This window comes from Mastigoproctus giganteus, chromosome 6, assembly GCF_048544385.1.
Source record: "Mastigoproctus giganteus isolate SK-2022 chromosome 6, ASM4854438v1, whole genome shotgun sequence".
NCBI lineage: Eukaryota > Metazoa > Arthropoda > Arachnida > Uropygi > Thelyphonidae > Mastigoproctus > Mastigoproctus giganteus.
Window position 1 is genome coordinate 65,594,829 of NC_143580.1, and position 20,407 is coordinate 65,615,235.

Below are 20,407 nucleotides of genomic sequence, written 5' to 3' on the forward strand. Positions count from 1 at the left end.
CCAATGGCCGTCAACGCTTTTTATTGCTGATCAGTTTTTGTCAATTTGATCATTGGTTTTCAGCAAATGGGTCATTATTAAAATTCAGATAAATTTCTATCTCTACATTCAACAATCCTTATATTATGATATTATCTAATTTGTACAAATTACATACATATATGCCCTGTAATAATCTTATATCTATAAAAAAACATACTCTTAAATAGACTTGTTATTGACATTTAATAAACATTTAATTTGACGTAGATATTCAACTTGAATTTAGTTTATAATAAAAATTTTACTCATTTTGTGGGGCTAAATTATCTAATAAAATTCACATAAAAGTATCATTCAATGCATATGAATTCGCAAACTATTGCAGCAATGTATTATTACATGATTTGATTTTTAGAAAGAAACCTTAATTTATAAAGTTGATCAAAACAATGTTCTCAAGGGTCACTAGCTAACCCGCAGGTTATAGGTTAGGGATCACTGGGTTAGGCATAAGAATCTTAAATTCTTCAAATTTGGATCCTGCAAACAAATTTGTAAGGCTTGTTTTTCCCCCGAATAAACTGCATCCAATTAAAAATTTGAAATATGTCGGAATATACATATATAGTTGTCGATGTACATAAACTTGCTTAAATATATTAATATAGAACTGTAAATATTGAGAATATTTCAAATAATGATCATGTTTTTACTTTTGTCTTTTTATATCGACATTTCAAATTACTAAGACACTGTGTCTCTTAATTCTTTAAATCATGAATGTGAGGCGCATCCTTCGTTTATTGCAAATTTAGATAAGATGCATTTGTGTTATCTATCAACATTATATGTACTGATATTTTACAAACAAATATGCACAGAACATTATATTCTACACAATGAACAATGAAGAAAAAAAAAAAAAAAGACAAGGCCTTTTTTAACCAAACAGATATTTCTACAAAATAATAAAAATGTATAAAGAACTTTAAAAACCGGACTACAAAAAGATGTTATAAGCTTGCTGAATATTGTAGATGGTTTATAACAAGTCATCAAATTACTCACCATTGCTTTCTCCTTTACTGGCCTCACAGAACGCTACAAGAGTCGCCATTACAAACCCAAAATAGGCAGGCATGTTTCAATACAAAACAGGAAATCTTTGATGGAAGACAGTATAGAGAATTCCAAATTGTTAGTGGATAGAATTCATGGATATCAACAAATTCAACTTAATAATGATCAGTAACTAAATAATTAGGTTTACATAAATGCACAGAACATACGTATCATAAACTCCGATTCGTTCAAAACAACTGATATCACCGAGTAACGCGTCTGGAGCGCCCTCTGTTTATTTGACTGTTAAATAACATATATGTGTTCTATAAAAGAATTAAAGCATATGAACAGAAATTAGTTTACTTCGTTAATGACGTGTATTGAACATTTACCGATGGATTTTTGTGATGAAAACCACTATCACGGAGTTTTAAAATGGCATAATTGTGGGAGCTCGTGCTACGGCGTTTCCATATCAGAAACGGCACATCTTGGCGGATACACAGGGTCCATTGTGATTAAGGTGTACAAAGGATGGTGTCGTCCAGGTCAAACCTCCTCTCGCCAAGAGAACTGTAATGGACAAACTAAGGTGGATGTTTTTGGTAAGCGAAGGGCGCAGCGCGTTGTACGGCTCAACGGCAGGTCATTGTGCGACAGCTGATCACCCATCTTGATTGGTCCCCAAATTCGCCTGACCAAATTCGTATTGAACACCTGTGAGATAAACTGCCCTTTCATGTATGTTGTCTGAGCAAGAGCAAGAATTCCATCAGCACTGAGATTGCTTAATCCATTAAAAGCAGTAAACACCTCAATCATATCACTTCACAGGTGCTCAGTCTCCAGACGCTGCAGTTTCTAAGAACGGCTTCAGTCCTTAGGAATTGCAGCTGTTCTTGGTAAAAGCATCCCTTTTGTTCCACTCACCAATCTCGTTGCCCATCTCTGTACTTGTTGCAGCAATCCATAACCTTCCTAAAATGAGGTCTCCAGACCTGTATGCATTACTCAAGATGTGGCCAGACCATTGCTTTATACAATAGGACAATAATCTCCTTACCACTGCTAGAAAAATTCCTGTATATCATTGACAAACCCCCATGAGTTGTTCTGGCACCCTGTCTGCCTTGCTCAGAGAACTTTTCATACCTGACTGCACAACTACCTCCAGGTCTTTTTCATTTTCCATTACGCTGAGTGCAGTAAAACACAGTTGGTACTTTACTCTGGGGTTACTGCTACCCATATGCAGTACTTTGCATTTGTTAATGTTAAACTTCAATTGTCATTTCTCAGCCCATCTGCCTAATATATCCTCTTGCAGAACCACACTGTGATTACTGTCATTAAGCACCCTGGCAACCTTTGTATGATCTGAAACTTTGGACATTTAACCTGATATCATTGATAAATACAGAAAACAACAGGGCCCAATACTGAACACTGGAGGACTCCACTAATAACATTAGTCCACGAAGAGCAATGTTCATTTATTACCACTCTCTATCTTCTCCCACCGAACCATCCCTTTATCCATAGGAGCAATTTTCCCTCAATACCACACTGCTCATATTTGTACAGCAGTCTTTTATGTGCAACAGTATCAAAATCATTTCTGAAATCATTTCTGAAATCCAAGTACAGTATATGATATGAAAATTATTTTTTGCATCCAATTCCTTTGTGATCACATCGTAGTATCCAATCAAATTGGTCAAACGAGATTTAAGTACTTCTAACCTGTTCATATGGAAATTATTAGAAATTAGCTCCATCCATACGTAGAAGTGCTGTGGATGAGGAAAACAGCGAATTGGTTGAAATCGTTGCTACTATCGCAATCACAAAAGAAATAACTTCTTTTTCTAGGAGACACTGTCCTTGATTCTATCCAACAGGCCAAGAAATATAATTTTTGGAGGCACAATCAATTGGCCAAGAACTACATTTTTTCGCAAGCACAACCATTTAAACCACAAACATAACTTTAATTGGACTACAGACCCAATTTATGAGTTAGAGATCTATGGTCTAATGAGTGTACTTCCTATTTTAGGAGCGATGAACTTTTCAGCATTCTGCAAGCTCAAGAATTAAGTACCTTTTAAAATAGGCTGGAACCAACTAAAATAAACGGACTCTCAAAGTTAGTAAATATTTGTGAAAAAAAGCAACAACCTTGGTGGACCAAAAACTTGAAATAGAATGCCGTAACAAGGAAGGTAGGACGACTTTTGTCAAGAACAGCCTTTAAATAATCATATACTGTTACAACACAAAAAATTACCTTTAATATTCTTTAGTGGTGATGTTTTAAGGTGATGTTATGATGTATTGGGGTTAACTGGCCTACCTAATACGAGGCTTTTGTCCAATAAGAATTTATCAGGTATACAGAAAAGTAGTTCCTCTATTACCATTTTCTGATTGTTAAATTATCCTTAATGACAGTGATACTTTATGTATACTTGATTTGTCCTGGAGATATTCTTTGAGCAGATACTTTAAAAGTTCGCTTAATAATCAGTAATACGACGGTTATTGTCCTAAAGGGTACCACTTGCTTTCCACTGTGTCGATAGTTTAAAAAAGCAAAGAATTCATTATCAGACATTTTATAAAAACTAATAAATTAAGCTTTTTTAGTAACATAGAGCAGAAAAAATATAAAATTACTTTAATGGCTAAAATATTTATTTCTTTTTTTTTTTCATCAGAAATAAACTTCGAAAGAGTGCAATTTCAATAAGATAATGCATTTCCAGTACTGCAATATTTGTTAAAAATATGAAATAGTATGACTGCAGTTTATTAAGTTAAAGGCTGTGAATATTTTATACACTAATTTATTTACAAATTATGTCCTATATTTTCATTAAATTTGTCACTAAAATTAGATTATTTATCATAAAGGTATATTTTAAAGTACTAGTAACAACGAAGTTTAAAAATTGGAGTACCAGACTGGCCGATAATATATGAGCAATAAGGTAATACCAGCAAAAACGTGACAAATTCAATATGACAAAATGGTGGTTTTATGACCATTTTCTACCATTGAGTTGCCAGAATAGAAAAAAATTAGTGCAGTTATATGAATACGTAGTTATTATTTCTTGCTAATATTCATTAGAATCTAAACTATAAATGTGAGACGTTTATAATTTAAGTTAAAGTTTTCTGCACAGAATTCATTCTAAGTTATTTGGTATTTAACTGATATTTAGAGTGAAAAATATTTGGGTATATAAACCTTTGATGTATTAGCAGATACTAATATTAATATACAGTATAATTGTATATTAATTCAAAAATTGAATAATACTTGAATTAATATACAAGCACAATAATACACAGTAATTAACCACATTTATATAAATATATATGTTTTATTCAAACATTATTACTCACCTTCATTTTCTCCAGAAAGGATTACTTGTACCACCCAAAGCAGAAAACTAAGTAAGTGCAGCAGAGTAGGTGATTCCATTCTACAAAAAATCTGTCCTACGCTTATGACGATAAGGTTACTCCTTCAGAAATGTGACAAATTCAGTGAATCATTTAATTTAATAGACCCTTTGTACACCAATTCAGAGAAAAAACATACAAGAATAAGAGCACCGTTTTTATTACAGATTTAGATACTTATTCCATGCGATCTCTTTAACATGATCAACAAAGTAATAGTTTGAACATCTAATGGCGACTTCTAGCTATGGAAACAATAGCAAACAAATTATCGACTACAGCGCCACACAACAGAAATGCTTCATGAATTAATCTACTTTAATGACATTTTTAGAAAATATTCCTTAATTAGTAAGATATTGTCGTATACAGAATTTTAACAGATTTTAAAAACATCGAAAACAACACTAACTATAAAAAATGACTTTTATTCTTAAATTCTAAATTGGAAAAGTTTATCGTGTATATATCCAAAATATTCAAAATATATTAATAAATCTGACAATATCAAAACATTATGCACATACATAAATATGCATATTCTATAGATATAAAAATTCGTGAAAAAATATATATTCATAAAAATGCAGTAATACTGTATTTATGTTAAAATTCCTTTAGAAAATGTTTGTAAGAAAGAGAAATCATAATTCTGTAACATTTAATTGTAATTTTTATTCAAAGACTAAATTTTAGATTCTATAATATTTAAAGATATACAGTATAAGAGGCATATTTTCTATATTTCGAAAAAAATTACAACTGGGAAATAATAAATGAACACTGTTTAAAATTATGTTCAATAATCTAATGATCTTCATATCTGAAAAATGTCTGAATTGAAAATAATTGTTCCAACTGATAGAAATTAAAAATAATTTGCTTTATAAACTATACTAATAATTAAAAAAACGAGGATATCTGCTTGATAAATAAGAATTATGCAATCAAATGTAATGCAGAACAATGGCTTTAAACAAATGAGAATACAGTAACAAAACTAAGTAAAACTGTATATCAACTCACCAATTACTTTTATCACTGCAGTTTTGATCAAATTTTGTCCAACTCCATTGGCTGCTTCACACAGATAAGTGCCTTCATCTTCTTTTGTGGAGGATGTAATGATTAGTGAATTGTTAGAAGTTAATATTATTCTTTGTTTGTGAGAAGACTTAACACTTTCTTCCTTCTCTCCTGGAGAGATAATATATAATACACTCACAATGAATATTTCATTTACGAATCCACTTTAATAAGTTATCTAAATAATTTTAAAAACAGTCTCTTACCGAGTAATTTCTTCCAGGTCACTGACGGAACAGGTTTTCCATGGGCTTGGCAAGGAACTGAGACCACCTCACCAACTAAGACATCTCTATCAGCAGGAACTGCAACCCAGGAAGGTGGTACTGGAAAAAAATCATTTCATTCCATATATATTTAAAATTTTATCTCATTGTATTTATTTAGTCATCAGGCTGTTTAGAAATTTAACTCATTCCCCATGGGTCACTGTGGGATTTCTCAGATATGGAATATATTTTGATATTTTGCAGATTTAAGAAATTCGATTATATTTAGAGATTAAAATATCGTTGCTATTATCATATTTTAACTACTACTAGGACAAATGTAGTTAAAATCCATAAACTGGATTATTTCATTGCATAAGTTTAAAGGGTAATAGTTTTCAAATGATATTAGAATAATTCTCATTAGGAATTCACCAAGTTTTTCAAATATATACAGACAGATAGCTATTTTTTCCCTTTAGTATCTGTTTAATGAAATTAGTGATACAAGAATAATTTGATTTATATAAGTTATTATATTTGGAAGGAAGGGGGAAAATGAGTTAATATTTTGCTATTAAATTTACTGTGATTAGAGGGAAAAAATGAAATTAATTTCCATCACAGTGCTTTTGCAGTAATAACTATCGATTTTTCTGTCAAATTGCTGGGAGTTTAGTTTTACGAGAATGCTGATTATAAAATGCACACTGAATTAGCATCAATGAAGGTTTATATCTTTTGTTTATTATGATTAATTAAAAGATATACAAGGAATTTTAATGATTACTGTGTAGATCGTAGATATAGCTTAACTTAATTACTACTTATCTTAATTATCTTAATATCTACGATCTAGTCATTACATCACAGCACATAAGGACTCCTTAAAAATATCATCAGTGATTACTGTGTAGTAATAAATATATAAACATTTACTGTTAGGCTGCTTCTGGAATATGTTGACACTTTATGGGTTATCCAATTAGAAAAACTTAATATGTAGTCTTGAAGACAAGAACTATGGTAACTTATATTCTGATTATAATCTTGCGCTTCAAAAAGCAGGGCTATCCAAAGAGAAAATATCTAGAATGATAGACTGTCCTCAGATATTGATGGACACTGGTTCCAAGCATTTCTTTTTTCATACCTTTCAAATATTAAAATCAATATCGTTACTGCCTAAGGGCGATACTGATTTTAAGGAACTAAGGAACTAATCATAGAGATTTTAGAATAGCCGACAGAGAGGAGCAGTTACCCAAAAGCTTAAAGCTAACTTTTTTTGACAAAATGTAGTTTAACTATATAAACTACAAAAAAAACGTGAAAGATTCGTTTACATATTGCACATTGGGCGCATCGCAGGTATGTCAAAACACAAAAAATTTTAATTTCTTAGCGGTATGTAATCTTAGACTTATTTTTATATTTTTGCCTCAAGTAACTGAATATTAAATATGTTTTTTTATATTGTGTTCAAAGGATTATTTTGAGTTATCATTTGATATCTCAATAACAATATCTCAATTAAAATGTTCAATCAAAGCTTTTAGGGAAAAAATGCACAGAAAATTTTATGCTGTTGGAAATATAACGCTGCCATAATATTATCATAATAAATAGTAACTTTTTAAAAATTATAATTAACAATGCATGTTTCTTTTTTGTATCTAAATAAATCAACGAAATTCAGTATTGTTAATATACATATTCTTCAATCATAAGATCATCTGATTTATAAAGTTTGCAGCGTTGTATTACGCCCAGGTGCCTTTAATAAATTTATATGTATTTATTATACAAAATAAGCAGAATGCAGCATACTCACTGAGAATATCTAAAAGAACCGTGTAGCTATCCAGTTCTCCAGAGGACCCCACAACGCATGTGTAATTGCCCGTATCCTCTTCTGATAATGGGTCAATAATGATAGTTGACACTCCAGAATACGAGTGAACTTTGATATGATCATTTAAGGATATATCTTTACCATCTTTTAACCACCGAAATTCTAGACCATCTCCAGCTGAAGTTGTGGAACATATAGTAGATACTCTTTCACCTACTGTTGCAGTGTTCGCAAAAGAAAATGGTCTTATCTTCAGGACAGCTAAAGAAAGACAAACTGAGTATATTTCTTTCCTCGTTTTCAGTCTGATTGTAATTTAAAGAAGTTGATTAATTTATAGAGGTTGATCCTATTAATCAATAACAATAAGTGCAAAGCGCAAAATGAGATTTCTAAATATTAGCAGTTCTATGGCTTTTAAATATTCATGACAGTAAATCATAGATTTTGCAAATATGCTTTACATTCAGGTTTTATAGCATTTTCAATTGTAGAAAAAAGAAACTATTTACCATCAAACTTGGACAATCGTAATACAACAATTACGATTATATTTGGCAAGGTGTGATTTTGTTACATGATTACTTAGACATATTAATGTTCAGAAGACGAAATTTTTTTTAAAATGTTACTTACCATTTACTGATAGGAAATGCAGTGAAATCACTAAAGCAGCAATCATGGCACCATAAGAGACTAGCCTTGAACGCTTACAGACAAAAAGATGACACGAGCAAGTAATCTATGAATTCCACTGTTCTTTGGATATTTGCTCTAAAGATTATAAATGCACTAAAGATTATTACAAACCGTTACTAAATTCATATAATGCACAGCGATTACAATAGCATTTCTGAGAGAAAATTGTAATCACTAATGGCTACTAGAAAGAACGCTACTCATAACTTGTGTCCCGCAACGCCCTCTGTGATTAGTACATTTTAAATGTGCACTTACAAACAAGAATTAGAAAATGAAGTAAAAAAGGAAAATTTAAATAACAGATAGAAATAACATATTTAAATAAATCAACGTAATAATGACAGTGAAACATTCTCCAGTTATAAATTTGAATTGACTTGTATTTTTTATCATAAATAACTATTACAAAACACGCTAAAATATATCATATTACAAAGGATGAAGAGGTTTTCACTGAATTCGTATGTATGTTTGGGGATTTTTAGGCGCATCGGCATCTATGGCCATAGTGCGCCATACATATGATAATATGTATGCTATTTCTTCACAGATCGTGAGTCAGAAAACTGGTTTGACTAGCTAAAGGAGGTGGTATACATTGATCACTTTGAGAAAGGTAGAAATCTTTGAGACATTTCTTTTATTGCTCAAAAGTGAAGTAAGCGTTAGAGGATCTTCTGTTGTGGCTGAAGAGATTCTGTCGTTCTATTGCAAATTTTGCGCATTCCACAAGGATATGTTTCACTGAAAGCACTGTATTACAGTGATAACACTGAAGGTTAATCTCCCCTCTTAAATGATAACCATGAGTAATATTGATGTGTGACCTATTCGCAGACGAGTAATATTACCTCCTGTTGTCGAATTGGACTGAAGCTTGAAGGTCATTGCTCAAGATTCCGCTTGATACTTCGAAACAACTTATTTTTAAGTTGGTTGGTTTTGTCAGGATCTGTGTCGTTGTTTTGATCTGCTGTCTGAATTAACTGGCCAGTGACTAGCCTTCGCTGTTGTTAAGTTGAATATTTCACAACAGATAGCGCCTTCACCTAGTCTTGCTATCTTTCTATAATCCAGCGAAGTTGCCATAGGTTGGCTGGAATCGCTTTAATTAATATCTTTCTATAATCCTCTGTGTCTATCACTGGAGATCTCCATGAGGTTGGCATGACAGCTGGTTTGCTAGGAAAGATATTACTGGCTAGTGATCGCTGTTCAGATAGCTGTTATGCAATGCTGTTTTTGTTGTTGTGGTGTTTTCTGGTGCAAGGGCAACTTAGCCCATATTGCACCTCCCAAATCAATTGACTTTACATACAGGAACTTCTTGTACAGCAGTTAGAAACGATCATACATTTGAATTTGTTTTAAATAGAGAAATAATTCAGAGAGATTTGCTTCTTTACCTATAATGCTATTGAGAGACAGAGGTTGTTGCAGATCTGAGATGAAACTTAAAGCCATTCGTCGAGCGTTGTTAAACAAGTTACATTCGAGAAGTATGTGTTTTACTGTAAGTGGTTGCGAACAGTTTGCACACTGAGAGGACCATTCCCTGTAAGCAGATAGAAATGGGTGAGGTGAGTGGGACCTATTCGGATTCTGGCTAAGATTACTTCTTCTTTTCTATTTTTACGAAGGCTAGAAGTCCATAATTGTGGTTCAGGTTTTTTTGAAATAGCTTGTTATTTGTTTGCATTTTCCACAGAAGTGTCCATTGTTCCATGCATGTTCTCTGTATTTTGTGTCTATAATCAGGATATGGGACTAGATCATTTGTTGAGGCTATATTGGAAGGATGCTTTGCAGCATCATCTGCACATTCATTTCCTGGAATACCAATGTGGCCAGGGATCCAAGAAAAGATAACAGTTTGTTGATGCTCATGAAGCTGCATCAGCTTATGTCCAATGAGTTTTAATGAAGGACTGTTAGTTGAGGAAATGCCTTTTAAAGCTAAAATAGCACTTTGTGAATCAGTATTATATTATACTTTTATTTATTGACAGCAGTGAGATATTTTTCAAAGCAAGCATAATGGCATGAAGCTCAGCGGTATAACTGCTACATTCGACTGGACGTGAAAACGAGATAGTTGAATTAGGGAAGACAGCAGCTGCACCCACTTGATTGTCAGACTTTGAACCTTCAGTATAGATCTTGGTGAATTCGGGGAACTTTTGTGTATGAGCATAATGTAGTTGTTGGATGTTAATCTTTGCTATGGAACTTTTACCCCATTGCTCAAGATATTCATGAGAAGAAAGTGTGAAGGTAGTCCACGGGGGATCTGGCTCATTTGATTCTCTGAGGATATTATCAAATTGCATGTTCCAACATTCTGCTAGAATCTGCAGTCTGATACCAGCAGGCTGAATTGTTCTGGGTTTATTTCTGTAGTGGGTTTTCCACTGAGGATCATGCAGGAGTGGCCAAACAGGATGAGTAGGCAGGCTTTTAATTTTAGCTGAGTAATTCACTAGCAACATTTTTCTTCTGCAGGTTCGTGAGCCTCAACGTAAAGACTTTGAACTGGTGATGTTACGTATGCATCTAGGGCTATCCTAAGAGACGAATGTTAGATGGGCACAAGACGCGCTTAGGTGCTTTCCCTGACTGAGTCATAAACAGGTGCTCCGTAGTCTAGCCGAGATCTAATTAGGGACTTATATAAGTGGAGCAGGGTATAGTGATGTGCACCCCAAGATGTACTGGAGATTACCCGGAGTATATCCATTTTCTTTGCGCAAGTGGTTCTTAGATAATTTATGTGCTCCTGGAAATTTAATTTCTTTTCAAAAATTAGCCCTAGGAGGCGAATACTGTTCACGATTGGTAGAGGGTGATTGGCCAAGTGCAACTCAGGTTCAGGATACTTTCTGTGCTTTATGCAGAAATGTATGGCTGTAGATTTGTGGCTTGACAGTCTGTATCCATTTTGTGCCATCCATAATTTAATGTTGTTTACAGATATTTGTAGATGCCTCTCGATATAGTTCATATTCTGGAATTCGCAGGATATGGTAAGGTCATCCGCATAGAGATACGAGTCAACGGTGTTTGGAATGCAGTTTGTGATATTGTTTATTCGTAGTGCGAACAGAGACAGAGTGGCACTAAGAACAGAGCCCTGTGTGACTCCTTCTGGTATATATGTTTGAGATAAAACCTGCCGGTACTTAATTTGGAAAGATCTGCGTCGAAGAAAGCTTTGAATAAAATTTGGTAAATGGCCTCTCATATGAATAGAATGGAGATCTCTTAGGCTGCCGTATCGCCATGTGGTATCAAAACCTTCTCTATATCAAGGCATATCATGATGAGATGTTGATTTCTAATGAATGCATTCCTTATGATTGATTCAGCTTTTGTCATAAGGTCTAAGGAAGATCTATTCTTTCGAAAACCAAACTGACTATTACTGATTATGTTTCGGGATTCAAGATACCATGTGAGACGAAGGTGAACCATTTTTTCAAAGTCTTACTCAAGCAGCTGGTAAGAGAAATTGGTCTATAGTTCTGTGTAATCGAGTGATCTTTTACAGGTTTCGGTATAGCTATTATATAAAAATGTTGCCAGAAACTCGGGAATATATGTTCTGAGAATATCCGATTGTAAAGTTTAAGCAATAAAGATAGTGATTTTTGATTGAGATGTTGAAGCATTATATAGTAAATGCTGTCAGGGCCAGGAGTACTGTTTCTTGAGGTACATGCAGCTTCTTTCAGTTCAGATATTGTTAATGGTTGGTTATAGGGTAAATGGCATGTAGCTTTGAAGTTCACTTTCCTTTTCTCAGTTTCGGCTTTAAATTTTTGGAAAGACTGTTGATATGCGCTTGAGGCAGATAATTCACAGAACACCGTTCCTAAGGCACTGGCAATCTCTCCAGGAGAGGGGATCTCCTTCCCATTCCAGTTAATAATACGAGAAGGTGATACATGATATTTTCCACTTAGCTTCTTTATTTTCTCCCAGATTATTCGGGTATCAATGTCTTTGTTGATTGATGAGGCGAATTTTACCCATAAATCTTTTTGGTCTTTCGCCGGATGAAACGAGCTTTGGCTCTCAGTCTCTTGAAGTTAATAAGGTTGGCAGTGGTGGGATATTTGCGGAAGGTATTCCATGCTGCATTTTTTTCCTTTTTTGCTTTATTGCAATCACCATTCCACCAGTGATTGGTATGCCGATGGTTTCTTATTCGAGACTGTGGGATGGCGGCTGTTGCAGCTGTTAGTATCTGCTTTGTAATATATTCGGTGGCAGCATCAATAACAGAAGACGTAATGATATCCTCATCAAAAGATACATGATTGGTAAATTTTGTCCAGTTTTCTTTGGAAAATGTCCATTGAGTTTTTGTTTGTGTTTTGTTTGGAATGGGTGGTTTGAATGCTACAAATCAGCGGAAAATGATCGCTGTTTAGAGGATTGTCGTGTACTGTCCACTCTATAGTTGGGAACAGGATCGGAGAGCAGATTGAGAGATCGATAGCAGTGCTTGACCCAGTAGGAAAATGGATGCAGGTGGGTAAGACAGTGTTCAACAGTGTGAGATTCTCTGTATCAAGTAGCATTTCAATAAGTTCACCACGTCCATCTGAGACCAGTGAACCCCACAATGGATGATGTCCATTAAAATCGCCTAATAGACAGATTGGAGATGGTAATTGCGAAATAAGGTTTTCCAGATCCTGAAATGTGCATGGATGGTTTGGCGGAAGATATATCGAGACCACTGTCAATGTGATACCGATAACTATATGTGTAGCAAGAACTTCTAATGGTGTTTTCAAAGGAATATGCCTGGAAGGGATTCGTGATTCCACAAGTACAGCTACTTCTCCATGAGGGCTGTTAGTTTCAAATCGATTTTTTCTGAAGATAGTATAATATTTGACTGAAACGGAGATTTTTGGTGTTAAATTCGTTTCTTGTAGGCACATAGCATTGGGTTTGAAATGGTGAATTAATTCATAGATATCGTCAATACTGCTGCGAAAACCTCTGCAATTCCACTGTATGATTTGTTCTATTATTTAGTTCTGTGGGTGGGAGTTGAGTCTGTTTGTGTTTTGTGGATGGCTTGTTTACATCTTTCGAGTTTTGATTTTTTTTCTTTTCATGAAAAATTAGGGCGTTCTGAGTCATTGCTTTCTTCCATATCGCCATCTGCATGTATTTAAAGAAGATCCTTGTTGGTTACGTCATTTGTGTCCATGCTTGATAAATGAGATTTCTTTGCCTCTACAGGATCTGATTTCTGCAAATTATCCACTGCTTGACAACGGGAAGGTCTTTAAGTTCTTGAACTATTTCGTCTTTAGGACGTTCAATAAATCCCATTCAGTGATCACTCCCTTTGATGAATTGAGGGTGGCATGTGGTGTGATTTGAACTGTGATTCCACTCAAGGATGTCAGACGTAGTGGTAGCTCAGAGTGTCTAGAATTGGTGGTCTCTATTAACAAATCTCCGGATTGAAGACGTTTTACCATTTTTGGTGAACCTGCAGCATGTTCGAGGCATCTCTAAATGATGAAGGGGAGAGCTTGCCGACAGGTTGCGTTGACAGAGAATGTATAATCAGGAAGGCTGGTAATTCCTGTCTGCCAGTGTCTTTCTTCATTCTCTTTGAGATAGAGAAGTCATGGTCAGTGTCGTGTGTGTCATTTAGTTGAGAGCTCTTCGGCTCTAAGCGTGGAAAATCACTTGTTTCCATCTCTTCTCCTTTTAGCCCTGGGGGGTTGTCTTATCCCCCAGGTTACTGGCCCCGCCACGTGGAGGCAGGAGCAGTGCCACCAGTGACCAAGCGTTTGTTTAAATTAGTAGAGTTTGTTAGTAATAAATATAAAGACTAAGAAAAGAAACGTGGATTTCCTTTCTTGATTCTTACTTTTGATCTCTAAAGTGCAGAACCACTTCGAGTAACCAAAAGAATAAACACTCTAGAAAGAAACAAAGCTATAACACTTTAGAGAGCACTCTATTGTCGCAGTAAGAAAATCGCTTGGCACTCGGGGCCTCACTGAATTCCAATTCAGATGAAAAGTATGATATACATTGAAATACTTATATTATAGTATGAATTTACAATGAAAATTATTTAATAATTTTAATAAAGATTCATCAAGTTCCACTCATAGTGATACCAGGAATCAAAGAAAGAATACTAGAATGTTAAAAATATATTTATTATTGCAGTTTACAACATCACACATTATTTTGTAAGCAGTTGACAAATATTAAACATCAAAAATCAAAAATAACATTCTATTTCGTTTTAACTTTGGTTATGGTACAAAATAACATTTCAACCTATTTCACAGAACCTCAGAGAAATATTTAATTAAAAACCTTGAGATTTATTGCTAAATATTTTTCATGAGAATTTTCATATCTTAACAGAAAATTTACGCAAGGTTCAAACATTTTAAGTGATTGATTCGTAATCATGCTAGTGAAACTAGAATAAATGAAACACCTTATGGGAAGTTTTTAGTATAGAATATCAAATCAGCGTTTATTTTTGCAAACTGAACGTTGTATATTGTACCAGAGGCAATAAACAAATAAAAGCAAAATTTTAAGGAGCATATTGTACAGCTTTGTTATTGAATGTGTAATACGTATAGTACAGGTTTATTACAAAAAAAATACAGCGTGATATTTTTTTAAGAATTTAATTAAAAATAAAACATCCAAAATTGTAGATTAAAACAGTTGAGTTTGTTGAAAATTGTCAAGAAAGTTACTCTAAAGCTTTTAAGCATTTCAGAAGCATTTTCCTGATTCGTTAAGTATAAAGTCTGTAAAGCTTGACGTGCTTTTATTCATCCAGCTTATAAAGTACGATAATTATATTTAATACTTCATTATATAACTGAATCTGCTAATATATTCAATAAATAAGAGAAAGAAGCCAATTAATATTTATTTACCCTGGCTGTTTGGAAGATGAGGTACATACGACTGCTATATCGATTCATTTATAGATGTAGGGATAAAATAATACACTTACAGCCATTATAAAATAATTTTCAACATAATCGGCACCACAGTTTATGCACTTGCACAACCAGTGATCGGCTGCATGGATACCTGCTAAGAAGAATTTATATTCGCAATACAGACATCAATGTGGCACACCTGTGCCACATTTTTGTCATGTGGATATAGATATTTTCTTATGGAGGGCGGCTGGCTCCTGAACACTTGTCCAACTTCACCATGGTAAACTATGATATAAAACTGTGTAGAGAGGCCAGAGGTGTCCGTAGTGCTATGTTCGTGCAGTGTATGTTGTTAGGCTGTTTAGTTGTTTCTGGCCACTTAGCTACTAGGGAGGCAACAAACACCATGAAAGTGAATCCAGGTACCATCTACGCCACGAGGAGGCGGACTACAACTAAGTGCGAACCACGCCTCATCTCGCATGACTCGTATTGAATGTCGGAACCGTTTGGGACCATTCAGAAAAAATGTTAGTAAAACTACTAACAAATCCTTCTCAAAGTTCTTTCCGCAACAACTTGGAGTGCAGATCGACATACACTACTTAAACTTTATCGAGCAATAGTGCGTTCCAAGCTGGACTATGGAGCACCTGTTTACGACTCCGCAAAACCAAGTGCACTGAGATGGTTAGATCCCATACACCACAGTGCGCTCCGTATAGCACTTGGAGCTTTTCGCACTTCACCTGTACAAAGCCTATATGCAGAAGCCCATGAACCTTCACTACAACTTAGACGACAGAACTTATTATTACACTATGCCGTAAAGATAAACTCCATCACCGATCATCCAAATAGAGAGGTTCTGTTTTCATCGTACTGGGAAAACTTATACCAAGCTCATCTACGAATAAACCGACTTTCCAACATCCATCTAAAATATTTACTGTTAAGCCGAGAGCTTAATTATGATAGCATAGCTATTGCGACTGCACAGATCATTCCATATTCTGATTACAAGTCCTTAATACACCAAAGCAGTTTAAAACAATGGCAACGACACAGGAAAGATCAAAATAACAACAAACTTCGTGTAATTAAACAAACACTCCGACGATGGACTACCAGTTGCCGATCCAACAGACACGAAGAAGTGATCCTTGCTCGATTGCGAATCAGGCATACCCATAATGACTCATTCTTACCTACTCAGAGGTGAAGACCCTCTTCAATGCCAAAATTGTCAAGTTCCGCTCATTGTACATCACTTCATGATGAACTGTCCAAGATTTAATTCAGAACGTATAAGACCTTTTCAAACAACCATGAATGCACAAAACAACCTAATGCTCAAAACAATTTTAGATAACAGGCCAAATATTACCGACGTTTTCTTTTTCCTTAAGTTAATCGGATACTACCAAAACATATAAAAATTAATAGTATAACATTTACGAAAAAGCTACGTAATTATAAAATAAAATCTTGGCTTCCTTCTGAACAACATAATGAAAAATGTCGAAATATGAAACTCTCTAACCTAGACTAGCCGCATTATAGCCTAAGCTGCTCTTGCGCCAATAGCTCTCAAACAACAACATCTTACCACAAAACAAAACATGAACACTACATTAGAGCAGAGTAGACAATAAATAGCTTTGCATTATTTAAATAAACACATTAAAAAATTATAAATATATTTTTTTGGAAATTATAGAAAATGCAAATGCTATTTTTAGAAAATTTATTTTATAAAAATAGCATTTTTAGAAAATAAATATTCCTCGAATGATTTTCAGAACGTCTCTTGTAGCATTTTGGGAAAATATCAATTTAGCACAATTTCTATTTATTATTTCAAAGTTAAATATTGCAATGATAAATATAATACAATGATTTTCAATTCTAAAGCAAATTATATGGCGAAAAACAAAAAATATATTTAGCACATCAATCGATCATTTTCAAATCCGAATATTTTATAACCAGAGTGATGAAATAGGGCAATAAGTTAATTGCATTCATATCAAATAAATTAACTAGAATTAATTGATGAAAGCAATGTTGTCATGTAAAACTTAAAAGGATCATTTTGAAAATAAATGTCTACTTACAGAATGTCCACTTATGCACACCTGTGAGCAAGCTTTCCCTCCCCTTTGATCATTCAGAGATGCGTCGAAAATGCAGCAGGATCACCGAAAACGGTGATCCTGAAAATGGTGAAAATCTCCAATCTGGAGATTCACTAATAGAGGGACTTAAGCAAATTAGCACAATTATTAATTATATTTAACAGGCCAAGAAATAAATTATACAGTATATTCTCAATAATTAAACATAAATAAATAAATAACAAATTATTAATATTGAAGCATTCTATTTGACACTGACAGTTAATGAATAGTTCTGTTAGTTCAAGATGTACAATTAATTATTTCAAATATATTAATACATTCTCTTAAAGACACTTGAATATTCACTATACACAAATAAAGCAAATTTTCATCTTTGCTGTTCCTTCAAATATTCATTTTGAAATTAGAAAATTCACACGAAATATTAACAGCCCTTCTTCATCATGAAGATGGATTGTTATAACACTTGACAATGTTTCTAAGCATTCCATGTAAGATACAGAAACTAAATTGTGCTATATTTTACATATTATGAACCGTTTCATCTTTTAATTAAATTATATTAAATTAAATAAATTAATGTGCATTCAATAGGGTCAATTTCTATTTAATAAAATTCTATTTATTTAAAAACGAAATACTTCTTACCCATTATATTAATTATGACCGATTTCTCCAACTTCTTCCCAATCCCATTTGTAGCTTCGCATGTGTAAAGCCCTTCATCCCCTTTCTCTGCTGCAGAGATCATTAACGAGCCATTTGATGGTAGTGCGATCCTTTCAGAAGAGTGAAGACTTCGAAAAGTTTTAGATTCATCACCTACAATATCGGTTGCACTCCATCACAAACATAAATGACAAATCGAAAACACAAATGAGAAATATGAGGATATCGCCATAAGTTGTCTCCCTGACGAAAATCCTTGAATTTCTAATTACTTACTTTGGGATTTCTTCCAAGTAATACTTGGTGGTGGCTTTCCCGCTGCCTGACAATCTAAAATGAGGTTCTCATCGAGGAATGCGAACTTATCTGTGGGTGCATTGATCCAAGCTGTTGGAACTACAAAATCCGAACAAAATGAGGAGTTAGTTAATTTATAGTATCAATACGAGTGTTTCTTAATTATTTGTATATTTAAATAATTTAATGATTTTAATTATTACTTGTTTCTAATGAACGACATTTGTACAATAGATTATAATGCTGCAGGTACCCAGAGACAATTTTTTAAGATAATATCCAAGAATCAGATAACGATTATACCATCCACAGAAAGAATATATCTAATTGTTCTAAACTTTAGCCTAACATGTCATCGCGTTTTATTATTTAAGTGGCATCAGTAAACATGAATACAGCTCAATATTATTAATTGATTTCATGAACTAATAATTATTTTAAAAACTTTCCTCCTTTAGCAAGTTCCTTGCGTTTTACACCGGTTTAAGATTGGCAGTTGGCAAGAAGAGAATAAATGTTGAAGTATAACTGACAACGTATTATTCGAAATAAAGAGGGATAAAACATATGGAAAACTTTACAGTATGCAGATTAAAATCAAAAATGAAATTATATTAAGAATACAAATTTATCGTACATTTACCTGATACTGAAAGAGGTGAGCTGTAGCTATCTGAACTTCCAGGAGAGGACACAACACAGGTATAATTTCCACTGTCTTCCTCTTTCACTGGATCAAGAACTATAGTGGATAACTCTGCATATATACGAATCTGAATGTGGGAAGATTTGAGAATTTCTTTTCCATCTTTTAACCAATGGAACTTTAACTGTTCGCCTGACCTAGCGATGCACGTAGTTGCAACTCTTTCTCCCACAGCTGGGGTTCCAGGAAAGACAAATGGCTGGAGTTTTATATTCCCTATAGAGAAATAACAACACATTTTAAGGAAGCATAAGCCATTTATGAATTTTTCTAAATAATTCCATTTTTTCGCATTAACAATAATCAAAGGCCACTGATGTTATGCAGATAAAAATGGTGGCCCTTGAAAATCTTGAGAGCATCTATCTCAACATTGTGCACATGCTTTGTCATATGAGAGACTGTCAATAAAGGGTAAGGCTTTGAATAACTCCTATCCATGCATGCGCTGGCATAACGTCTTAAACACCTTGGTTGATTAAGCACATAGCACCATAGGATTCACCAAGGAAGAATTAAACAAGAGATATAATACCTTCTAACTATAAACCTGTTGATCGGTCTGCTCTCTAGGCATGTGTATGAAATTTCATTACTGACTGACAGAACCAGCAGAAAATAGAGCATATGGATGAAGGACATCAGCTGAATTACGAATGGTCAAGAAACTCAGGTCAATCCCAGCCAAAGTGGTTAACGGAGTGCTGTAGTACATGCCCACGTGAACCTTAAATACGGTTAATAATAACATTCTAGTTAAAATGCCTATTGTAACTTTCTCTGATCTATGTGGTCGTGCCGGGGTATAAACGTTTTAAAATACAAGCTTTTCCTTTTTATCTCAACACAGATAAGCACACTACATGCTTCATATGAAAGCGAACGAAATAAACTTGGTTACTGCCCCGAACTCAGTTGATGTTATTGTAACACAACTTTTAAAACAAATATTTTAAAAAATAAAGCTGGCACACCGAATAATTTACTTCAACTATTAAAATCAACAAAACTGAGTAATACCTTCCCAGTAGTACTTCGCATTGACTCATTGATTGCTACCAGGGGTTTTCTTTAGATACAGACGCATGGATGTTTTTTTTTTTAGATTTGTAATAGATAATCTCGTGTACCTGTATCAAAACCAAATTTCTTAAGTTAACGCCCGCAAAGATTGGATTATCTATTCCACTTACCAAGAATTGCTTCGTCTAGACGTCAGGAAAAATGATTCATGGCAACTACAAGACGTAAACATATAACAC

The 20,407-nt window shown here is 34.0% G+C and overlaps 1 protein-coding gene across 1 annotated transcript in view; it reads right to left on the bottom strand.

Moving 5' to 3' along the window:
- LOC150084372 (hemicentin-1-like) overlaps positions 1-20,407 on the bottom strand; it is a 77,602-nt gene that overhangs the window by 20,264 nt on the left and 36,931 nt on the right. Inside the window, exons 8-13 of the mRNA XM_090376206.1 lie at positions 19,083-19,361; positions 18,419-18,538; positions 18,122-18,295; positions 7,651-7,932; positions 5,814-5,933; positions 5,548-5,718 (exon numbers count right to left, since the gene is read on the bottom strand). Of these exons, the coding sequence (XP_090232332.1) occupies positions 5,548-5,718; positions 5,814-5,933; positions 7,651-7,932; positions 18,122-18,295; positions 18,419-18,538; positions 19,083-19,361 (1,146 nt within the window). The remainder of the gene's footprint in view (positions 1-5,547; positions 5,719-5,813; positions 5,934-7,650; positions 7,933-18,121; positions 18,296-18,418; positions 18,539-19,082; positions 19,362-20,407) is intronic.